The following is a 25,385-nucleotide window of genomic DNA, read 5'->3' on the forward strand; positions in this document are numbered from 1 at the left end:
GGGTATGAATCATGAGATATGTAACCACCACTACACTTATTTTCAATCAACAAGTATAATTCCTTTAGAACAGTTATATGAGAATGACGGTGTACATATAAGACAGGCTACACTTGTCATCCAGTCCTCCCTGTAGTTGAAGTTGTGATATCTATGTAAGGACTCATTCACATTGCGCGGTACAATGTATTGCTACGACTTCGTAGCGGTACAATGCAGTGTTTTGCTGAACTTTTCTAAACATCATGGCAAAAGGCATAGTTTAACCTCACCATGTAAGTAAGCCATAAACATCACATAGGCTTCTACAGGGAAGGTATCAGGAATTGAATGTTAGAAGATAGATGTTGTAGCTATTCCTCTTTGGGGGCAGCCATATTTTAGACACACATATCCTTCCTGTACTGCCTGAATAGACGGAGTAGCAGGTTGGGTGTTCTTCATAGCAGCAACTAATGGAAATTAATAGTTGGGCCTTGTGGGTTCTCAGTCTACAGTTACTTCTATAGGCGTTGGTGCAGTAGAAGAAGGGTTAAAGGTTCCTTTAGCATGTCTGATTGTAGCAGCGAACTGTTACTGACAGATCTAGTTGTTAGAGCATTCTCCTGCTCTATGGCCTGGATAGGAGGAGGCTCCAATCATGGTCGCTGCAGGCTCTTAACCGCGACATTATCAAAGAGGGCTCCCTTACCCATTTAGTTGGATCACTGGGTTTCCCAGTAACACGACTGGATACTGGAGGACCCGTCTACAATCAGTTCTAGGGTCCCACAAATAGAGTAAGCGTAAGTTCACACCTTGTGGAATTTGTGCGGAATTTCCACAACTAAAAATCTGCAGCAAAATCAACATCAAAAACCGTATCAAAATCTGCACCATCGGAGCAGATTTTGTCAGGGATTTCCATGTGGATCCACAGCTGCTATCACCCTTTTAATAGCAGGGATGAAATCAGCTGTAGGGTGGATTCAGACGACCGTATATCGGCTCGGTTTTCACGCTGAGCCGATATACGGTGTCCTCATCTGCAGGGGGGGAGGATGGAAGAGCCAGGAGCAGGAACTGAGCTCCCGCCCCCTCTGCCTCCTCTCCACCCCCTCTCTGCCCCTCTGCACTATTTGCAAGTAAAGGAGGCGGGACGGGGGCGGGGCCAAGTTCCGAGAATTAGGGGCAGAGAGCAGGCGGGAGCTCAGTTCCTGCTCCTGGCTCTTCCAGCCTCCCCCCCTGCAGAGAGAGATGACGTATATCGGCTCGGCGTGAAAACCCAGCCGATATACGTTCGTCTGAATCCAGCCGTAGATCTGCACCAAAGTTCACGTCAAAACAAATGGTGGTTTTTGACATGCAAATCGCACAGATTTTAGTACAGATTTTTTTTGGCGTATTTTAGTACAGATCTGCAGTCGATTTAATCCCTGCAATTTGAAGTAATTGAAATCTACAACAAAATCAGCAGCAAATCAGCGATGTGTGAACATACCTAAGGAAACCTTCACACAGGACGGAATTACACCTCAGGATGCAGCCAAATCTGCAGCTGTGGAATTCCACACCAAAATCCGCAGGTCTAGTTTAGGACTTCTACCCGCTAGCATTTTTTTTATCGCAGCAATAGCGCTGCGTTTTTTTCAATGGGACTTTCTAATGTTAAAATCACAAAAGCACAAACTTGCGATTTTTGTGCGATGCGATTTTAACATTAGAAAGTCCTATTGAAAAAAACGCAGCGATATTGCTGCGATTAAAAAAAATGCTAGCGGGTAGAAGCCCTGAGGCGAGTTTGAAGCCATTTTCATTTCAGCATCAAAATCAGCAGGTAGCCTGCAGATTTTGGTTCGCAATTTATAGCAGCTTGCGGTTCATTGTGCGGCCTATTCCATTCCATGTGAAAGGTTCCTAAGTCTATAATTAGATGCACTGGTCATTCCATGTTTTTTTCACTTTGAGGGCGTATTTAGACGGGCGTATATCAGTCGGGTTTTAACGCCCGGCCGATTTACGCCATCCCTCTCTGCAAGGGGAGGAGGCAGGATGGGACAGGGGCTTGTGCACTGAGCTACTGCCCCTTCTCTGCCCCTTGCCACTGTTTGCAATGGGAGGGCGCGGGGGCAGAACTTAGCTCCGCCCCTCCCATTGCAAACAGTGGTAAGGGGGCAGGAGCTAAGTGCACTAGCTCCCAGCCCGTCCTGCCTCCTGACCTTGCAGAGAAGGGCAGCGTATATCGGCCGATATACGCCCGTCTGAATAAGCCCTGATTATCACAAAATTGTGGCAAAACACAGCAGTATTTGCCAAAATTACCGAAAAACTGCAGTATTTTGCCACAATTTTGTGGTATTCACGATAAAAAAAACACAACATAACCTCTATATCGTTTTAGCATAGAGGAGAATGCTAATATGCTATGGGGGAGATTTATAAAATTGTCTAAAAGAAAACTGCCATAGCAACCAATCACAGCGCAGCTTTCATATTCTGCTCCTGAAAAAACTAAGGCTATATTGTGATTGGTTGCTATGGACAAATTTCATATAAGTTTGAAATAAATGTGTATATTTGCAAGAATAAGTAAGTGAACCCTTTGGAATTACCTGGATTTCTGCATTGATTGCTAATAAAATGTCTGATTGTTATCTAGCTTCCATTATAGACAAACATAATCTAAAAACACAAAAACTGTTGTATTGACCATGTCTGTTATTGCACTCATTGGGGCATATTTTCTTAGACCGTTGATTCATACGCTGGTCTAAGTAAAATGTGCACCCATCCACTAATGACTTATGTATTAAGAGGTGGAAATCTCTTAGGCTGCATTCCCATGAACGTATATCGGCTCGGTTTTCACACCAAGACGATATACGTTGTCCTCGTGTGCAGGGGGGGGGGGAGGATGGAAGAGCCAGGAGCAGGCACTGAGCTCCCGCCCCCTCTCCACCCCTGTGCACTATTTGCAATGAAAGGAGGTGGGGCGGGGGCAGGGCTAAGTTCTGAGAATTAGCCCAGCCCCTGCCCCGCCTCTCCCCATTGCAAATAGTGCAGAGGGACGGAGAGGGGGCGGGAGCTCAGTTCCTGCTCCTGACTCTTCCATCTCCCCCCCCCCCCTGCACACGAGGACAACGCATATCGGCTCGGCGTGAAAACCGAGCCGATATACGTTCGTGGGAATGCACCCTGAAAGAGATATTCCAGTTAGTGGAGTAAATTACAAGTCTTCGCCCATCTACCGGTTGGGTGTAAACTGATAGATGAGTGGGAGTCCCCCAATGATCCCAAAATTTGGGGGATCTGTATCCCAACTATTTCGCAATGCAGGTTTGATGTTCCCCATTTCTGTAATGTAGCAGCAAACGAGCCATTGTTGGAACATGTGGGGCTGCAGCTTTGTTCATTTCAGCCAAGCGCTATCCCTGTCTGCCCTATTGAAGTGAATGGAGTGGCCGTACTTCATCCATTTCAATTGGTCTGATGAAAATAGCCGAGCACTTGGCTATCTCTGTCAGACCCACTGAAATAAACGGAGCTGCATTTGTACATTTGTACAATGTTGAGGACAAATTTTGAAGCATTCCTCCTTGCAAATGAGTTTCAGTTCATCCATATTTCTGGGAATCCTTGTGTGGTGCCCCACGGCGACCGAGACACGAGGCCCACGCTAAGGAACTGGCGGGGGTAGAGGTGTCACTTGTCACAAGGCTCTACCAGACTCCTCCCCAGAGGGACGCAGGGAACCTCAGCCAAGGCACCGCTAGGCCTCTTCCAGGCAGCGCTGGGACAGCGGTTACCTGTATAAGTGTGGTAGACTTAAAGGAGATGTCCCGCGCCGAAACGGGTTTTTTTTTTTTTTAAACCCCCCCCCGTTCGGCGCGAGACAACCCCGATGCAGGGGTTAAAAAAACCACCCGCACAGCGCTTACCTGAATCCCGGCGGTCCGGCGTCTTCATACTCACCTGCTGAAGATGGCCGCCGGGATCCTCTGTCTTCGTGGACCGCAGCTCTTCTGTGCGGTCCACTGCCGATTCCAGCCTCCTGATTGGCTGGAATCGGCACGTGACGGGGCGGAGCTACACGGAGCCGCTCTCTGGCACGAGCGGCTCCATAGAAGACTGCTGAAGACCCGGACTGCGCAAGCGCGGCTAATTTGGCCATCGGAGGCCAAAAATTAGTCGGCACCATGGAGACGAGGACGCTAGCAACGGAGCAGGTAAGTATAAAACTTTTTATAACTTCTGTATGGCTCATAATTAATGCACAATGTACATTACAAAGTGCATTATTATGGCCATGCAGAAGTGTATAGACCCACTTGCTGCCTCGGGACAACCCCTTTAAGATTTGTGACGCGACCGTTCCTTCGCACCGTAGCTTGTACCCGGCGGTTGAATGAAGACAGTCCACACACATAATTAAAACTGGATAACTCGGTCACTGGGAGCGGGCAATGACCGGTGAACTTTACTGGAAGTTTTGCAGAGTACAGCTTTACACACCAGTGCAAGCAAGACAGAGAATGTGAGGTCAGGGAGGAAACACAGGATGACACCGGTTCTACAGGCAAAGTTATCTGTAAGGTACGGTACTTGTACACAGCTCTGCACGGCGGACTCATCACTTCACTCTTTCTTCAGAGGCAGTCCCTGCATAGAGGACTTCAGGATACCTCTCCTCTGCTTCCATCACTTCACCACATGAGGGTTGAAGGTACCCCCATGTGGCCGGCACTCCACTCCACTCTCAACCGTAGAAGATGATGAAAAGCTCCTGCCACCCCCAATCACTCACATTTATAGGGTCAGACATCACATGACTAGACAGATATTGATACTTTTCCAGACATATCCCAGCCACTTTCAGGCATTAACCTCTTATATGCTGCAGCTGTGCAATACACATAACACGAGGCTAGACAGTTTGCACAGTACATCCACACTAAAGACATGACATGTATGACAATTATGGAGAGGCAAGAAATAGGTGTTTTGGGCCACTACACTTGTGTGCACAGCCCTCATTGGCTTATGTCACAACATCTTGATAGGTAAGGTGACCAGACGTCCCGATTTAGGCGGGACAGGCACACTTTTCTCAGGGTCCCAAGCGGGACAGCCATTTGTCCTGCCTTTGGGACATCTGTTCCGCTTTTGGGACGCGGGGTCACCATGAAGGTGATTACAAGCCAGGGTGCCGCAGCTTCTCGACAGGTAATCGCTGCTGCGGGATGGACATACTGATGGCAGTATGTGCTCCTGGGCTCATCCTCCCCTGACCTCTCCTCATTGGTTCTGCAGGAGGAGAGGAGAAGGGAGCAGGCGTCCAGATGCAGGCACTGATGGCAGTGTGTGCGTCTCGCAGCAGCACAGAGTGATGAAGCAGTGGCGCTCTGAAGACCAGGAGAAGATAAGTATATCAGTTTTAGGGGGGCTCTACTACTACTGGGTCTACTGTGGGTGGGGGTGGGGGGGTCACTGTTACTACTGGGGTAGATATAGAGGACACTATTAATAATAGTGTTCCCTATATCAGCCCCAGTAGTAATAGTATTACTACTGAGGCCACTGTAGGGATTACTTTTTCTAAAGGGACCAATATAGGGGTCACTATTACTACTGAGGCCACTGTGGGGATTACTATTAATACCAGGACCAATATAGGGATCACTATTACTATTAAGGCCACTGTGGGTGACACTAATACTACTGTGGCCACTGTGGGGGACACTATTACTACTGAGGCCACTGTAGGGATTACTTTTACTAACGGGACCAATATAGGGGTCACTATTACTACTGATGCCACTGTGGGGATTACTATTAATACCAGGACCAATATAGGGATCACTATTACTATTAAGGCCACTGTGGGTGACACTAATACTACTGTGGCCACTGTGAGGGACACTATTACTACTGAGGCCACTGTAGGGATTACTTTTACTAACGGGACCAATATAGGGGTCACTATTTCTACTGAGGCCACTGTGGGGATTACTATTACTACCAGGACCAATATAGGGATCACTATTACTATTGAGGCCACTGTGGGTGACACTATTACTACTGAGGCCACTGTGGGGGTCACTATTACTACTGAGGCCACTGTGGGGGACACTAGTTCTACTGAGGCCACTGTGGGGGTTCTATTACTATCGAGGCCAATATAGGAGTCCCTATTTCTACTGAGGCCACTGTGGGGGACACTATGACTACTGGGGTTACTGTGGGGGGACACTATTACTACCGGGACCATTACAGGGGACACTGTTACTACTGGGATCAGTATAGGGCACACTATTATTACTGAGGCCACTGTGGGGGTTACTATTACTACCGGGGCCAATATAGGGGTCACTATTACTATTGAGGCCACTGTGGGGGTCACTACTACTACTGAGGCCACTGTGGGGGTCACTATTACTACTGAGGCCACTGTGGGGGACACTATTACTACCGGGACTGATATAGGGGTCACTATTACTACTGGGGCCGATATAGGGGACATTTTTACTACTGAGGCCTCTCTGCATGAGGCAGCGTACCTCAAGCTGACTTAGGGTATGTTTACACAGGGCGGAAATGCTGTAGAGTATCTGTAGCAGAAATTTCCATGGCAAATTTCACAGCATTTCCGCATCCAAAAAACTGTCCAAAGCTATACCATTGGTGCAGATTTTGACTTGATATCAGCCTCGTATCCGCAGCTGATTTCATACTATGCGGCGCTCCCTCTCATCTCCTCAGTAGGCTTCCCGCAGTCAGCATTCCACACTGCATGTCAGTTTCAGCGCGGCTTGGCCGCAGCGGACTTCGCGCACTGCGGGGATGGGATTTTTGCAAATGTCGTCCACTTTGCTGCTTAGGCTCGGGATCAAGATTGCCAGCGGAATTTCCGCGCGGAAAGTTCACACGGAAATTCCGTGGCAATTCCACTCTGTCTGCACCCAGCCTCAGGCCGCCTGCGCCAACCGGGTCGGACCGCACAGCAAGAATCCGACCCTGCGTACATGCCCAATGGTCTTCTAATCTGTACTGCGGATGGCCGGCCGGCCGGCACAGATGCACCGTCGCTAGGCGATAACACAGATCCTGCGACCTTTCCGCAATGGGTGGATGGCTTCCGTTGACTTCAATGGAAGCCGCATAGAATCGCAGCATATTGCGATTTCTTCCCCACAAGCGGAAAATCCCAATTAATCTCCGCTCGTGGGCAGTAAATCGCACTTTGCCACAGCATGCTATGGGCAGCACTTGCTGCAGAATCCGGAGGCGGATGCCCGCTCCAGATTCCACAATGCAAATCCGCCCGTCTGCAGCGGTCCTTGGTCACCGCTTTGCAGCAGCCCCCAAGTGACATTTGAGTCATTTGCCCAACATTAACCGCAGGCGGTAATAACCTAAGCAGGTGGAAGCCACTGCAGCCAGCCACTAGTCACCACAGGAAGCCGAGCAGTATAATAATATTTATGTGTAGTGAATATCAGTGACTCATGTGTGATTACTGGAGCTGGAGCCGCAGCCGGCAGCACGGCCGCTCCGCTCTCCGACAACTACTTAGTGCGCAGCGAGGTTCACCTCAGGTTCTCTCCCACCCGTCCTACTACATTCCCTCTAGCCCCGCCCACATTTATCCCGCCCTTTTCCCCAGACACTCGCCTCGGCCAGAGTCGCGTGAGGTCCCTCCCTCCTCCTGCGTTAAGCCCAGCCCCTTCTCTGTGATTGACAGCTCGCTCCGCCCATCGCCTGCTCCGTCGCTGAGTTGATCGTATGATGGGCGGATCGGGCCGGAAGCAGCATGGCGGCCTCACTGCCCAGGACTCAGGTAAAGCTGGGAGCGGGGGGCTGTGTGTGAGTAGTGTGCGGGGGGCGACACGTCCCAGTGGGCTGCGGGCTGTAGGTGGTGGCCGGGAGGCGTGTGTCCCCCGGGGTGTGTGCTGGTGACAGGGGAGTGTGTTGTCATCGCTGCTGCGGGTCCCCTATATACATATAGTAGGTGTGTATACATGTAGACTTAGATTTGTGTTACTTTTCTCCTACGTGGATATTATTACAAACTTTGGCAATTAGTGAGAAGAATTTGCCAACTAAAAAAGTTTTCCAGCACTTCCAATAAGTTTCTGACCAATCGAACGAAGTGCCTTTTAATCGTTGCCGCTGATTGGCTGGTTGTGCGCGATATTACTTAGTGGTGGGCTATATATTTTATCGCGGGTTTATGTGATATTTTAGACTCCCGTATCCGTGATGTCCAGCCCGCCGGCGCCCTTCCACGCTCACACGGATTCGCCACAGATTTCCCCGTGTGGAAAACCTGCAGATGTTATAGTAGCAGCAAAGCGGATGACGTTTTAAAAATCCTGTCCGCACGCTGCGAGAAAAAAATCCGCACAAAACACGTTCGGAAACGGACGAGTGATGTGAAATTTAAATCCGCGGGGTGTCCATATTATCGCCGCTTACGCTGCGGAATCCACTTTTTCTCAGTGAAGGGGGTGAATTCCGCTTCAAAGTCAGGCTCAAATGGAAACGCCGCGCACATTCCACCGCGCGTCCGCCCCATGTGACCGTGCCCCGATTCTCAGTAGATGCTGACCATGTCAGGACATGCTGGGATTTGTAGTTTTGCGTCATTAAGGGCTCATTCACACCTGCATTTGCCCTCCTTTCAGGTCTTGCGTCTTTGTTTCGTTTTTGGGTCAGAGAGGCAGAATTCGTGTAGAATTAATCGTTTCCGTTTTTTTTTACTACTAATTAATTTCATTGGTGTTTTTAAAATAACTGAAAGTTTTTCTTTTTTAGTTCCGTTTCAGTTTTTATTTATTTATTTTTTTTAAATGGAACAAATAGCGCTGCAGACTGCGCCAAAATAAAAAAAACGGAAAGTTAACCGAACTTTCTGGGAACTTTGTCATTGCCTTTGAGCCCTATAAACTACCTTATCCTTCCGGTTCCCCGTGCGTTCGCGCTCCCGTTGACCTGTGCACGGCCGATCCGTTGCGCAGTCGGGGCGTTTACATAAAACGATAATCTTTCAGATTCCAATGATTAATCCCCCTGCTGTAGAAGGGCCCGTAGTTGATGGCGCTGCGGCGGACCAACGGGTTAAACTGCCATGATCCGCGACATGTTTGGGTAAGCGAGGACCGCCGGACTTGTAGCGCTGTACTTGGTTTGGTGAAAACCGATGACGGGTTCCCTTTAAGTTTTTTGACTCCTCAAAGTTTCCCCCTTTGCCCTTGTGACAACGTTGCGCCCTCTCGCTGTGCGGCGGATTCGCTTTTGGGCTTTTCACGTTTCGTTCGTGGTGAAGAACCTCCCAGACGTGATTCTGGCGCCAGTTTACTATAAACCGTACATTGCTGCTATGCGGGACAGGTTGGCCGTAGACCCTCATCTGGGGAAATCCTGGTGGACCGCAAAACCCGTCTTGATATGGCGCCCAGGAACCTGCGATTACCCCGCGGATGCCGGGCGGTTTTGTGTCAGTGTAACACATTTGGGATTTTCAGTGAAATACGCAACGAAAAAGGGTCCACAGCAGGGAGGTCGGCCGCAGGCCGGTCCACAGCAGGGAGGTCGGCCGCAGGCCGGTCCACAGCAGGGAGGTCGGCCGCAGGCCGGTCCACAGCAGCAGATTGGGATGGCGTCTGATCCGCGGTAATACGGGGTTCAATCCAATCCTATGCATTGACTTGTGCAGTCCCAATCACATTAGAGTGTCGGAATTGCGTAATCCGTGAGCGGAAAATAAAACAGCCGTAATTGGTTGCGGGTCTGTTTTTAATTTTTTTATACATTTTTTTTTTGCAGCATAAATGACATCGTAAATGTTTTTCTGCAGATTGGTACGGTTACGACCAGACCAAAATGTATTTTTTGATTTTTAGATTTTTGAACCATAAAATCCCTTAATTTTTTTTCCAAATTTTTTTTTTTTAATTTGTATTTTTAAATAACTTTTAATTTGATTTTTATACAAATATGGGAAAGTGCACAAAAAAGTTTTTTTTGTTTTTTTTTTTATAATTTTCTCTTTTTTTTATGTCCCTATAGGGGATTTGAACCATAGCAGCTATGATAATACATTGCAGTACTTCTATGCCTTATCACTAGTGAATATAGGCAACGGCAAGCATCTGTCATCGGGTTGCCATGGCAACTCACCGGCCCTCCGCCATTATATCGTGGAGGTCCGCTGACATCACAGAGGGAGCACACTCCCTTTGTGAACCCTTTTACATGCCGCGATCTACATAATCATGGCGTGTAAAGGGGGTTAATAGCGGCGATCGAGGTTCTCATCGATCCCCACTGTTGCAGCAGGAGGCCGGCTATTGGTCACCGCCGGCTCCCAGTACGGGTTCACGCCATCTCACTTCTGGTCCTGCGCCATCCACTGGGTATAAGTTTACGTCGTTGGGTGTTAAGGGGTTAAAAACGGACTGATGTTCTTCCTATTTATTTTATTTTTTACGAGGGAAGTGTTTTCGTGACGTACCTGTTTATAGCGTGTGTATACTACACACAGCCGGGAGTACAGGGACACAACGTGTCCTCGGCTTCAGGCGATGGAGTGTTATTTCCGTAGCATACGGCGAGGCGCCTATAGGATACATAGGTGTTACCCTGCGGAGAAGACTTGTTTACCTGCTATGTGATACATTGTAGCAATGTTGACTGGTGTTGGATAGTAATGAGGTTATTAAATGTAGGTCACTGTATGAGTGTATCTGCCATGTGACTTGATAATAGGTGTGCGTTACGTTACTGGGTGTTGGGTGCGGACATGTGGGTGGTTCGGGGTAATTAGCGATGTGTACGGACAGTTTAGCATTGAGGGACTGATAATGCATTCCATACGCTTATCATTCTAGTACAGGGTGCTTGTTTGGAGCTGCTACGAATTCAGCAGATCAGTAAAATACTAATACTGGATGTACGTTGGATGGGTATTGCGGCTTATTATATTTCCGGCTCCTCATTGTGGTCGGAGCTGGAAGTGTAGTAGGAGGCATTGCTCAATAGGATTGAAGCCGCCTATTGCACTTCAGCTTTGACCACTGATGATGCCTGACCCCGAGTCACTGATAGCCGGGTCAGAGGTTCCGACGATCAGTGGGAATCCCAAGCGGCTGATCCCCAACGATCAACTGTTGATGACCTATCCTGAAAATGTCATCCATATCAAGTACCCCTTTAAAAGAGGAGCGATCACACGATCAAGTCAGCGAGACTGGATGCATGACCCCGCCGACTCTATTCACGGTCCCCCCCCCCGGAAGGGCTCATAGTCGGCTGTCGTTGTGTCAGGCGTGCCGCCTCCCCTCCTGCTCGCTGTCAGTGGGCGACGTCGCACTGGATTGATTCAAACCTCTGCGATTTTGCCGTAATTTTAACGCCGTTTTCGGATGCAGGTTATTGCGTCCAACATTGTTTTTTTAACGCACCTCCTCATTCTGAAGAGGTGCGTTAAAAAGCGACAAATTAGATCAGATAGCGCTAGAAAATCACGGCGTGTCTGCGAGGCCCCATTATCACGGCGTTCAATCCGCACAAATCTCGCCCGTGTGAAGCCGGCCTTGGGATGGACACAGAAACTCCCGTCACACAGGGATAACTAAGGAGATCACAGCTCATCCTGCTGACCGTATATTTATAGTCTGTAGTGATAAGTGTCATCCCAGCAGGCAGAAATGGTACAGTCTCTAGCTGTTCATACGATGTGTTGATGCTTCATGTTATTGGTAGCACAGAATATATAATTTTTTTCCTCGTTGCGCTAAAAAATTGTTTATCTGAAAGGACATAGGAAGCCATGTTTTTTTTTTTTTTAATGCGCTTTTTTGACGCACCCATGCATCAAAATGACGCTCATGTGAAAGAGGCCTTAGGCCTCATGTCCACGGGGAAAATCGGGCCCGCTACGGATTCTACATGTAGAATCTGCAGCGGGTCCCTCCTGCCCCGCGGACATGAGCGCTGAAAATAAGAATTTATAAGAATTTACCTATCCGTAGCGGGCGGGGACGCTCTGCTCTTCCTCACGGCCGGATCTTCTTTTTCGGCCGGCGGATGAATTCCTCACGCCGGCGGCACGTCGCCGGCACGTCGCCGACGTGCCGCGCGCATGCGCCGGGCACATCCGCCGAGCCGAAGCAAGGGAGATGCGGCCGTGAGGAAGAGAAGACCTTCGCGGTCCGCTCCGGATGGGTAAATTCTTTTAAATTCCTATTTTAGGTCTCCCGCGGATCCGGACGGCTTCCATAGGCTTCAATAGAAGCCTGCGGGAGCCGTCCCCGCGGGAGACCCGCATGAAAATGGAGCATGGTCCAGATTTTTTCATGCTCCATTTTTTTTTAAATCACTTTTATTGACGATCCGCGGGTATTTATCTACCCGCAGGTGGTCAATGCATCCCTATGGGGTGCGGATCTTAAATCATATTTTCCCCGTGGACATGAGGCCTTAGGCCCTGCTCACACGAGTGTGTTGCTACAGCGTATTCCACACGTGGGTCTTGACTGTCTTTATACGCTGTACCAATCTGCCATAGGCGGCCATGTTGCCGCTCGCACGACTTGCGCAAAATACATGCGCAAGAAAAATCGCAGTATATCCAATCTTGGAGCGTATTACGTGAGCATAGACACCAATATGGTACGCTTGGATGAACTCGGCCTTGGGCTTTGTTCGCATCAGCGTGGCTCGGAGCCTCCCTACTTGATCCATGTAGGCACATAACCGCGCCGAACGCCCCCCAATATAGTCAATGGATTCCTTTTGGCGCTGTTGAGGACTGGCATTTAATTTTTGGCGGCTATGATGGAGCGGAGCAATGGAGAATGACAGCACCGCTCCGCCTTGTGTGAACAAGCCCCTAGTCGCTACTTATTTACTGGCGTTGGGTGTAGTTTAAAGTGAAAGATGTAATTTTATAGTTCAGGTTTGTGAAAGGTCGGGATTTTTCGCTTTAGGATATGATAATTTATAATTTCGGATTAGCCTTCCTGCGTCCCGGATGAGATAAGTGTATAACGCATCCTTCATAGTAGTAATACTCCTTCCCCTCCATGGATTTCTGCATTGGTCACCATAAAGGGTATCGAAAATTGCAACCGTGACTTAAAGGGGTTTTCTGGGCAAATCTATCCATGCCCTGTCCTCAGGGTAGGTCGTCAATAGTAAATCGCTGGGGATCCGCCGCTTGGGATTCGCATGGATAAGTTGAGCCCAATGCAGTGGGCCGGACTTGGATCATAGTGGGTAAGAGCGGAATTGCCCTAGCTGGCTGCACTCCCACTGAAATCTATGGGAGCCGAAGCTGACTATTAGACCTCCTGCATTGGGGACGGACGCTCAAGTGTAATAGCCGCTTCAGCTGCCATTCATTTCAATGAGTGAAGGCAGCTAGGGCACTTCCGCTCCTGTCCCCTGTGATGCATGTCAGGCTCGCTGCACTGATAGGGAACTGGGCGATCACCGGGTCTCCTGAGCGGAGGGTCTCCGGTAATTAACTATTGATGACCTATCCTGAGTTGTCAACAGCCTGAAAAACCCCTTTAAGTGTAACTTTTTTTTTTTCCTGGACAAATACCATTGATGACCTGTCCTCGGGATAAGTCGTCAGTAGGTGATCGGCTGGGGTTCACTCACTGCTTGGGACCTCCGCCATTAGGACACCCCCTGTCAGTGGCATAACACACATGTAGGTAACAGAAGCAGTTAGCTCCGACCCCTCTGTAGTTACTGGCGCTTATACTTGCTGGTGCAGCTCTCGCTGATTTTAATGGGACCCTGGCCTGCAATTACGAGCACTGACCACTACACATGGGTCCAAGCCAATTGTTTCCGGGTACCCTTGTGTTGTGGCATTGACAGTGGACGTCTGATCAGCTGATGAGCTGCGATCCCGAGCAGCAGACCCCAGTGATCAACTAGTGATGACTTATTCTGTGGCTGCAGCATGCTGGACATTATACAGCAGTACTGAGCAGTGTAGCTGTGAGTCCAGCACTAAGGTGAGATAAAACGCTTACTATTAGCAGTCTCTTAGTCTCCCTCCAGCAGCTTTCTATCCTGAGGATAGGTCATCAATAGTATCTGCCAAGAAAACCCCTATTAGACGTTGTGTAGCCTGCGCCCTAACGGGATATTTACACAGGATAGAATTGTTATAGACATTTCTACACCTGAATTTCTGTTCCTTTCATCTGAATGGGGCTGTTTTGGACATAAGCACATGGATTTCTGCAGTCCCCATTCAGATGAATGTAACAATCAGAAATGTCTTCCTGTTGTATTTAAATTGGCCAATTCTATGACGCCCAGGTAAAAAGGTAAGTCATCCCATCGGAGGAGATGACAATCACGTCTTCCCAGCTTGATGTAACTGATGACAGTGAGCAGTCGCTTGTATACCATTGATGAGAGTTCACGTTGAGCGGCCCTCTAATGCCAGGAGGGGGGTAAACATTACAGAAGAGTTTGACTTCTGGTTTCCGATCTTCATAAAGCTGCTGTTGGCTAACAGACGTGTTCTTCATCCTCCGCCGCTAAGTTACAAATCGCCCATTGCACAAGTTTCTCCCATCTTCTGCTTTCCAGGCCTAGACTGCAGTAAGAGTTGTGACTGCCGTGATGTATCTGATGCGTTCGCTCTGCTGACCGATGTCCGCTGCCGGCCAATGTTGTTCTGGGGCACAAAAGGAAAGTGCTGCTGTGTGCTCTGGACGGCAAGGTTCCCAGAGGAGGGGTCACCGGCACGTTATGGACCAAGCAGATTTGTTTTTTGCTTCGGACAAAAAAATACTTCTTTGCTATCAATCAATGGGGTTGTATCAACACGTCTGAGACCCCCACTGACCCCAAGATTGGGGTCCCACTGTTGTCCTTACAGTGTGCCCACCGCACCCCCGGCTGTGCATGCAGTGTTGCTCCATTCGTCTCATTGGGGTTGATGGAGATTGCCGAGCGCTTTGTACTCAGCTATTTCAGTCATCTCCAATGAAAGCATTGAAGCCTTCGCCCCTCTCCGTTCAATCTGACGTCGTTTTGAGTGGGAGAAGCGACCCCCCCCCCTCCGCAGTGATGAAAAGTTGGGGACCCCCACCGATCAGACTTCATCACTAGAGATGAGCGAGTATACTCGCTAAAGGCAATTGCTCGAGCGAGCATTGCTTTTATGGAGTACCTGCCCACTCGAGATGAAAGGTTCGGGTGCCGGCGGCGGGCAGGCAGCTGCAGGGGAGAGCGGAACGGAGGGGAGATCTCTCTCTCCCTCTCTCCCCCGCGCCGGCACCTGAACCTTTCATCTCGAGCGGGCAGGTACTCGATAAAAGCAATGCTCGCTCATCTCTAGTCATCACCAATCCCATGGATAGGTAATAGTTTATCTTGGTACAACCCCTTTTAAATGGGTGATCCCATTATAAACTATTGATGGCCTATCCTACTATCAATAATAGAACTGTGGTGGTCTGCCACCCAGGACCCTGCTGATCAGCTGTTCACCTAGTGTGTTAACCCTTTCCAATCCAATTTGTACCCTGGTTTTCCTAGGGGGCTTACTCTTTTTCTGCCATTATACAACAGCGCTATATGCTGGCTAAAGCCAGTACTGCATGAGGGATAGGCTGACAGCAGAGAGGCTGGCAATATACAGTAAGAGAACCTCGGCAGATGTCTTCAAACATCAGAGCTGTACAGCCTTAAATCATAATGTCTTCAGAGTCAGACAGTGGATTGGAAAGGGTTAAAGGGGTGGTCTCGCGAAAGCAAGTGGGTCTATACACTTCTGTATGGCCATATTAATGCACTTTGTAATATACATCGTGCATTAAATATGAGCCATACAGAAGTTATTCACTTACCTGCTCCGTTGCTAGCGTCCCCGTTGCCATGGTTCCGTCTAACTTCGGTGTCTTCTTGCTTTTTTAGACGCGCTTGCGCAGATGCATCTTCTCCCTTCGGCTGGTCTTGGAAGCATCGGCGTTTTGGCTCCGCCCCCTTTTCGCGTCATCGCGTAGCTCCGCCCCCGTCATGTGCCGATTCCAGCCAATCAGGAGGCTGGAACCGGCACACGTCATGGGGCGGAGCTACGCGATGATGCGTACAAGGGGGCGGAGCCAAAATGCCGATGCTGCCGAGCGGAGCCGAAGGGAGAAGAAGGGAGAAGACGGATCTGCGCAAGCGCGTCTAAAAAGGCAAGAAGACACCGAAATTAGACGGAACCATGGCGACGGGGACGCTAGCAACGGAGCAGGTAAGTGAATAACTTCTGTATGGCTCATATTTAATGCACGATGTATATTACAAAGTGCATTAATATGGCCATACAGAAGTGTATAGACCCACTTGCTTTCGCGAGACCACCCCTTTAATGTACAAAGCTGATTTCTGCAGGAAGCAGGCGGCACCATTCCCACTACAGTGGCTTGGCTTGGTATTATAGGCAAAGTTCCCAATTACTTCAATGGAAACTTTGCCTGTAATACCAATCCGGGCCACTGTAGGGATCATGAAGCTGTCTGCTTCCTGCAGAAATCAGCTGAGTTCACAATGGCACGGCACAAGGAGCAGATGATTGATGCGTTTCCCAGGCAGCAAACCCTAGCACATCCACTTTTAATTTGCTTTCCTGTGGCTGCAACATGAAGGACATTATACAGCAGTACTGAGCAGTGTAGCTGTGAGTCCAGCACTGAGGTTCGATAAAACACTTACTATTAGCAGCAACCAGATCTCTGTGTGCTTCTCTGTCTCCCTCCAGCAGCCCTCTCCTGTTAGTTACTCTTTATGTAGCATTTTTGTGGCTTCCATAAACTCTTAATTACTTCAAGTTTATGGAATCCACAAACTGTATGAATTCTAGGATTCTTCCTTCTTTGAGTGTAATCTATTATCTAATTTGTAGGTCCAAATGTAAAATATAGAAAAGAAATCTATGCTCAACTTTCACTTACACCCCCCATTCCAGTCATGTGCTATTCATCGCTCATGTGACTGTTAGCCATGCGCTGCTCTCAGTGGTCCACTGTGCGTGAATGGCATGTGACTGTATGGGCATCAAGGGAGCGATGAACAACACGTAACTGCTGCAGGAGTGGATTATGGGGGACCGGTCATCAATATCAGATCAATGGGGGTGTGGCACCTCCCCTTCATCCAATCGGATGTTTGCAGGAGTTGCTGTGCATCGAAGCTAGCACAGCTCCTTACATTGTGCAGTGGCTGTCAGCGGTACTGCAAGCTGAATCTCTGTCACTCTAAATAGCGGATAGTCACCCAAAATATGGGTGGAAGCCGCCATTATTCTCGGCTACTATATGGTAACATCTTCTGGCTGTTTTTTTGTTTTTTTTTGTCGCTGCGCGGTTTTGGATCCGCGGGATAATTTCGGTGGTCGGACTTTACTGCTGTGGGAATTATGATTTTCGGTTTGGGGTGCGGGAATGTCGGAGCGCTCGTGTCTGGGTGTGCCGAGGAGATGGATAGCAGATATATTCTAATGTACTTGCTGGGGATTCCATCCGTGATACATTGTATCTGATGGTGGAAGTGAGGCAGACAACGTTCCATTAGGAGATGCTTTGAGATACTTAACCCTTTAAAGGGCCCTTGTTGTCACCCCTGGCCGCTCGCTCTGTGAGCGTGACGCTGTCCTACACCCAGTATGTGTGCGGTCACTGACTAAAGAGTCGCAGAGTAAGCACCAACGTCCGAGGATGGGAGCGAGGGGATGGGGCGCTGGGTGCACATTAGGGCCCATTCACATGGATGCAGTCTGTCAGTGGGCACACGGACCCAGTAAGTTGGTTTAGTCGGACGTGAGGCTTTTATGCGGACCAACGCTGCACATGAAAAAAAAAACGCCGCACGTCCTATTTTTGCCTGATTCAAAATCCCCCATGAAAGTCTATGGGAGTGTAAAAAGAAGAACATGGATGTTACACGCGTGCTGTGTTTTTTTATTTTTTTTTTATGCGTGTTGCCAACAGAGAATGCAAGTAAAAATAAAAAAAAATTGACATCACTTGGGCCAACCTGAAGTGTTTTTTTTTTTTTGCTTCTTTTTGCACATGCGAAGAACAAATGGCCCGCCGACATTAAGAAAATCAAATAAAAAATGCGCGGACCGAAATCGCGTACACATGTGTGAATGAGCCCTAAGAAGTAGACCCACTGACCCCACATTCCCTGTCCTAGGTTATGTTGCTTATAAGACGTGGCCAGTCCCCTTTACAAGCTGCGGCGCTGCTTCGTGTGACCGCGCCTTTAAATACGGTTATTGTTAGCATGGGGGATATTCGCCACAGAGGTTCGTAGCCAAAATGTCTGTGATTTAGACCGGATGCACACGAGCGTAAGTGTGTTTGTGACACGTTTTTGCAAAACGGGCGTTGTGTATTTACGTGCGCATTGGCGTATTTTACTGTAATTTTTGCGCTTGCCAGTTGTGCGCAATTGTTTGTCCAAAAAAAAACCGTACCGATGCGCTCAGCCGTTGCGATGGCTCAAAATGTTCTTTCCCTGTGCAAATGTGCAGGAAAATAAAGCATGCTGCGTCTTTTTTGCGCAACCGGATGGCGCCCGCCAAATACACACGCGAACAAATCCAATGACAGCAATGGGCTCTTTTTTCTGCGTATTACGCGCGCAGATTTTTACTTCGCAAATCTGCGCTTAATCCTTTCCATCCGTGCGTACGGGGTTAGTTGGCGGCAAGCACGTGGATTCCTGCGGGCTCCATTCAAATAAGTCTTTTTGTTGGCATCTGCAGCCTTGCATTGGGGGCACCCCGTGTATACAGGTGGCACCTGGTACCCCCTTAGCCTGGCGCCACATTTCCCTCTCGTACGCAGTTATAGGAAGCTTACGGTTTGCGTTTAGAGCGTCACTTTATATCATTATTTGCTGCACATTGGATGGCGCGTTTCTCCACTCATCTGATTGGTCTTGTAGAGCAGTACATTGGCAGCACTTCTTGTCTGCCGCTGGCGCCTCTAGGGTTACGCGCTGGCGCCTCTAGGGTTACGCGCTGGCGCCTCTAGGGTTACGCGCTGGCGCCTCTAGGGTTACGCGCTGGCGCCTCTAGGGTTACGCGCTGGCGCCTCTAGGGTTACGCGCTGGCGCCTCTAGGGTTACGCGCTGGCGCCTCTAGGGTTACGCGCTGGCGCCTCTAGGGTTACGCGCTGGCGCCTCTAGGGTTACGCGCTGGCGCCTCTAGGGTTACGCGCTGGCGCCTCTAGGGTTACGCGCTGGCGCCTCTAGGGTTACGCGCTGGCGCCTCTAGGGTTACGCGCTGGCGCCTCTAGGGTTACGCGCTGGCACCTCTAGGGTTACGCGCTGGCTCTCGGACTATTGCCGATTCAGCTAATGATGTTTCCAAAGATAACTGGCATTCCAGCGAGTGGAAGGACGAGAATTTCCAGCTCTACGCATGTAAGCCTTCCTAAACCCTCCAACCACTGAGTGACAACGGTGCCCGGGTCAGGCATTCACGGGAGTAGTGTAGAGCTGCAATACCAAGCACAGCCTCTGGACAAGGGTGGCGCTGTTTCGGAGGAGTAAAAAAGTAGATCCACTGAGTAAGCGCTGCGGAATAAGTTGGCGCTATATAAATAGAGATTATTATTATTATTATTATTATTATAGATACTGTTTGTTTTCCTTTTTTTTTTTTTTAATTTTCTTTCTTCCTACCCTGGAAACCTCTGTAACAGTAGGCTGGTTATACGTATTACAGACACATTTCTGCGACCAAATAACTGACAAGTGTCTATGTAACTATGAGGTTGTAATTTCTATTATATTGATGGAGGCCTATCAATCGGGACCCCCACTGATCAGCTGTTGCAATTGTGCACTGAGCTGATTTCTGCAGGAAGCAGACAGCTCCGTTACCACTGCAGTGGCCAGGCCTGGTATTACAGGTAGTGTTCTCATAGAAGTGAATGGGACCTTCACCTGCAGTACTAGGCCTGCAATAGTTCACACACTTTATATATAGTTAGAGGGGGGCCTTAAAAAAGTTTATCAATGCAGAACGTGCTTGTGCCCGTATGCAGTGCCTTCCTATAAAAGTTTATCTTCCGTTTTTGTTTAGTTGTCCTGTAACTTTACCTCATAAGGGGGGGGGGGGGTCATGCACGGTAAATATACAGTAGATCGTCTCAACTTGCCAATCGTCTGTGTGTTGCGGCCTCCCAACGGAAGATATCGGGGCGATGAGGATCGGTTAGATCCTTTTGCTCTTGGGATAATGGCTGCTGGCAGAGCTGTCCGCCCCGGCGCGCTCCGCTCAGGTGGATGGAACAATGTAGTCAACGCTGTTTCTGTCTACATAGGCGAAAACCGTTTACCACATACTAATACGGGTAACGTGCGACACTGCATGACTAGCACTGTACGTTTTGCGCAAGCAAGGCCAGTTCACACGCGTGACGCACCCTCTCCATAGCTTTCATGGCTACTTAAAGCCTAACGAGCAGATGTGTTCTTCCCCCTTTGTTTTGCGCAGTCGCGCCCTTCTTCTCGCATCTCTGAGACTTTTTCTGCGCAAAATGCAGGAAAATAGAGCAGATTCTACTTTTTTACCCGCTTCTGAGAACCCATCTATTGAACTCAACGGGTTCCATTCTCTGGGTTTAGCGTGTGCAGTTACCTGCGCAAACACGGACGTGTAAAGCAGCCCTAAGGGCTCACTTACCCGAGCAGGTGTTGCCCGCGTATTAAGTATTGCTGAAAGCCCATTGATTTCTATTGGGCCTCTCACAGGTGGGGGAAAAAAAAGTAGCGTGTCCTATTTCTGAGCGTATTATGGGGTATAATAGGCTATGGGGATCTAACGCACGCAGCAAATGCGTGGGGGACACACGCCCGTCCTAACTGGACAGATTGATATCCCTGAAGTATAAGTGACTTAAGGATCATAGTACAAACCTAAGCGTCCATTCCCTCGGCCGTACGCATAAAATGCGAAATTGCGTTGTGGAGCATAAGCCTTGAAATGCAAGGGTTAAATTCCACAGCTGATAATCCTGGCTTGGGGGTAAGTAGCTCCACAGATACTATTTGGGGGGGGGGGAGGTCCCCCAAGAAAGTTGAGCTCCTTTTTCTTGGAACGACTGTTGGGTGCTTAACTCCCAACCGCCGTCCCAGCGATCATCGCTCCTGTTCTTTCACACCCCAGCGCTAAACACTCACTGAATGGAGGTGGAGCGCGCCGCTGATCTCTTCCGGTTGCCCCCCTCCATTTAAAGAGTCGTTCATAGATGCTCCCATGCTGCCTGCCTAAGGGGGTCGCTTTTCATGGGATGATCGTCGGGCTCTTCAGCACCTGATGGACGTCCCAATGGTTTTCACTCTTGTGCCTTCACACAGGAGCGATAACCGTTCAATGATTGGGGTCTGAGATCGCTTCCAGCCGCCCGCCTCCATTCGCAGTACGCCGGCAGTCGTTCATAGATGGATGACTGCTTGTCCACACGGCCCGGTTGTCGTTACGTTTTTATGCCTGTAGAAACTGAATTATCGTTCGCCGTTTAGACGCTGGCCGTGTTGGCCGTGGTTCGCGCTGCTGCCTTGCAGTTGTGGGGTCCCAGGTTCAAGTCCCTATCAAGGTCAGATTCCAACCCAGAACTCCAGCGCTGCAAGGCAGCGGTACTAGGCCCGCACGCCTGTCCTTTCTGCTCAAAGCCGAGAGGCAATATTTTTTAACATTTTTTTTTTTTTATTTTAGCTAAAAATCTTATCAGGATGATCGACCAGATTTAACAATCATCAGCCTAATTTTTATTGCCCGGCGAGCACGACTACTGTTTCCTGCACTGTCTGAAACTGTCACACCAGAGCCTGGGAGCAGGACCGCTGCTTTTATACCCAACCCTTTAGCCAATCAATGTGCAGCTCAGGTTCTGTCAGTCCATAGCACCAAAATCGGAGGGAACTCAATCATGGGACTTCTCTCTGAAGGTCCTGGCAGAAACATAAAGTACAGAAGTTATCTTCATAGATGCATACATGGGCAGTTAACCCCTTGCGGTACTGATGACCTCTCCTCTGCTCGGGTCTCCCAGTGATCACCTGATCTCAGCCCCCCGCAGTGTAGCAGCAGGGCAGGATATCCCCATTGGAGGTTGGAGTCGGATGGAGCTGCCAACATCCGGCCCGCTGTAGTGAGTACGGGGGCTGAGATCAGGGGATTTCCTGGGCTCCCGAGCGAGGCGTTAAATGCCCAGTATACCTATTTAACTCCTTTCACATGATCGCTGCAAGAGACCAGCGGGCGCTCCTGGGGTGGCACAGTGTGCATCTGAGTTTTGCCTATTTTATCCTCGTCCACTTTGAGTTTTATCTTTTTGCCAGATATAATTAGTGGAAATTCTCTTTCTGTTGACTTTTGTTGGCTACAATAATAAGGTTTTCTAAGTGAAAACATAAAATCCATCCTATTTTCATTACTTTTGTTCTCTGGGGTAAACTTTTTGAAACAAATGTTTCCTCCTGAAGTTTACAAGCGGAAATCCATTTTTATGGTTTGTGGAGAAGAAGCAGCAAGTTCTAAAGAAGTTTGTGATGAAGTCGGTCCCTTTTATTTCTTAAAGGCAATGTGTCAGCTCGAGGATGTTGTCCAAGCTGCAGGCAGTATGTTATAGAGCCGGAGGAGCTGAGCAGACTGATATATAGGTTTATGGGGAAAGATTCAGTAGAACTTGTACTTTATTCATTTATATCTCTGCTCATTCTGAGCCGAACAGTCCAGTGGGCGGAGCTATCAGTGATTGACAGCTTCCTCTTTATATACACTCACTGATGGGTGTCAATCACTGATAGCTCCGCCCATTGGACTGTTCGGCTCAGAATGAGCAGAGATATAAATGAATAAAGTACAAGTTCTACTGCATCTTTCCCCATAAACCTATATATCAGTCTGCTCAGCTCCTCCCGCTCTATAACTTGACACCTGCACTTTGTCCAGCCTGTTCGAGCCGAGACATTCCCTTTAAATAGAAGCTGATGTGACAATCCGTAATAAGGCGCTGAGGATTATGCCGGCGCTATACAAATATTATCCGGTCAGAGATTTTGCTGAGAGCGCCTCTTAGTGATGGAACAGAATGTCTCCTCATTGCTACGCGGCCCTTGATGTCATCGGGAAGCACCGCCGCGGCTCATCGGCTTCTGAGCAACACTGGAGGGACTCGGCACTCAGATATGACTGATCAGATGTTTACGGCATACCGTACAGGACTGAAATGTGATATTGGGACTACATCTGGGACAGAACGTCAGTGTATGTGTGCGGCTGCGGCTGCTCTTTTCACTTGGCGTTTGCAACATTTTGTACATTCTGTTTACACAGAGTGGATACATTTACACATGTAGCAGCTATTAGTTGGGAGGATAGACCTGCTGTGCTATGTGTCTCCCACAAGTGACCACGTTTAACAGAACGCTACGCTAGTACTGCAAAGTAGACATCCTTTTTTTTTTGTGCTGGCTGCCACTGTATGACTAGCGTATGCAATTATACCGTTATTTATGGCAGAATGTAAAAAAATAGACTTTACAGACTAAATACAGACCGCACACAGACCCGCTGCATTCAATTGCTACATTTAGAGGTGATTTTTTTTTTTATTTATTTTTTTTTTTTACGCGGACTGATGCCCTGAAAAAACCCCTCAACATGTCCTATGTTGGTCTTTATGCGCCCACCAAAATTGCTCATTAAAGTCTAAGGCTGGGTTCCCACAGAGCGGAATCCCGACGCAAATCCTGTGGTTTGGCCACAGTGTAAAACCGCAAGATGTTCGCCAGGAAAGTGCTGCATCAAAACCCGCAGCACTTAGCCACAGGTTTTGGAGCGGCTTGGCTGCACGCTTTTCCGATGCGACCGGTGACCCATAGAGGAGAGCGCGGCTGTAACGGGAAAAAAAAATTCACTTGCTGCGCCGGGGAATTTTAACGAATCTCGTCCACATGGCTGGCTAACACCGGGATTAGCGGCCGCAGGCGGGTTTGCCACAACGAAATTCCGGACGGAATTTCATCGGCAAATCCGCCCTTTGGTGACCCAGCCTTATGGTGCATTACACATTAGCATCCAGGTTCACTGCACTTTTTGTGTCCCAGTTCTCTGTGGATTGTGTCAAAACTGACATCACTTGGGCCTACTTACGTGTGATCATGAAATATGGATGCAGCAGAGACATAGTATACAAGCCTTGGCGAAGCCTGTATGACCTGATGGTCGAGCGTTTACACTGACCTGCCATCCAAACTTTTGGAAGTTACAGAAGACAGCTGTGCGCCACTTTTTAAGTGATTAATCCTGAGGATTAACACTTTTCAAGAACATCGTTGAAATCGGGCGAATAAAGGCGCCTTCTGGGGATCCGCGATTCAGAGTGCGAATTGTTTTATAGGAACTTTCCCAGCTGTATTTCTGGTCCTTCATCTACTGCATTATTATATTAGTCCCCAGTACAAGCCGGACCGGAGGAATGAAACCGAGTATTGTTCTACCAGAAACAGGAACTTGTGTATGGAGTAAGGGGCTTTACATCTGACCCTGTGGCTGACGGGGTTCTCCAGGATTTCATCATTGTCTAGCAAACACAAAGTCTCGCTTAATATGCCAAACAATTGCTAAATAGGAGGGATTAATGTTAGGGGGTATTTGTTCTCCTGACGCCTCCACTTATGGGAACGGAGACCTTAATGGGGCTGTGTTGTAGTGAACGGTCAGTATAGTGCTGCTATACTTGAATGACAGTTCAACATCGCCCATTGAGAGTGAGCAGTGGGGACCGCCCACTTGACACATTGACAGTGCCACTAGTCAGATCTAAGAAGAGCTCATCTGGGTGAAAGGAGGCAAGTATTAAAAATAAGGGGGGGGGGGGCAGATGGGATTTGCGGAGTCACGGCTATAGAGCAATGCAGCAACTGACTTCATCCTTGATCCTCGTTTTTAAAGGGATATTCTTGTGGCAGCTTTTACCTGCATGCCAACATCCCAGTATTGGCTTGTCCCGAACTGAATGACTGCAGGTGGCCATGCATTCCCACCAACGCTCCATTCAGTTCAACAGAGATGCTGGAGATGGCTAAGCCGGCTATTTCCGGAGGTCCCATTAAAGTGAATGCGGCAAATCGTATGCATGCATCACCAGCTACTGCCATTCACTTTAGGCCAAGTTACTGCTGGGGTGTCTGCAAGACAGGTAAAACCTATCATGAGACCACCCCTTTAAAGACCCCCCCCCCCCCCTCCTTTTGAGGTATTTTTCTTGTGTTTGCTCCTTTTAAGCCAACTGTATTTGAATAGTTTGGATCCTCAATCATTGCGAGACATGAGAGGTCTTGGGGGGCAGTTTCTTCTGGTA

At 48.8% G+C, this 25,385-nt stretch overlaps 1 protein-coding gene across 1 annotated transcript in view; it reads left to right on the forward strand.

The window, feature by feature from the left end:
* Positions 1-7,725: 7,725 nt before the first annotated feature.
* Positions 7,726-25,385, forward strand: part of EPS15 (epidermal growth factor receptor pathway substrate 15) — a 105,230-nt gene continuing 87,570 nt past the window's right edge. The window contains exon 1 of the mRNA XM_066597613.1: positions 7,726-7,816. Within this exon, the coding sequence (XP_066453710.1) occupies positions 7,790-7,816 (27 nt within the window). The 5' untranslated portion in view covers positions 7,726-7,789. The remainder of the gene's footprint in view (positions 7,817-25,385) is intronic.

Source organism: Eleutherodactylus coqui, chromosome 3 (genome assembly GCF_035609145.1).
Source record: "Eleutherodactylus coqui strain aEleCoq1 chromosome 3, aEleCoq1.hap1, whole genome shotgun sequence".
Lineage (NCBI taxonomy): Eukaryota > Metazoa > Chordata > Amphibia > Anura > Eleutherodactylidae > Eleutherodactylus > Eleutherodactylus coqui.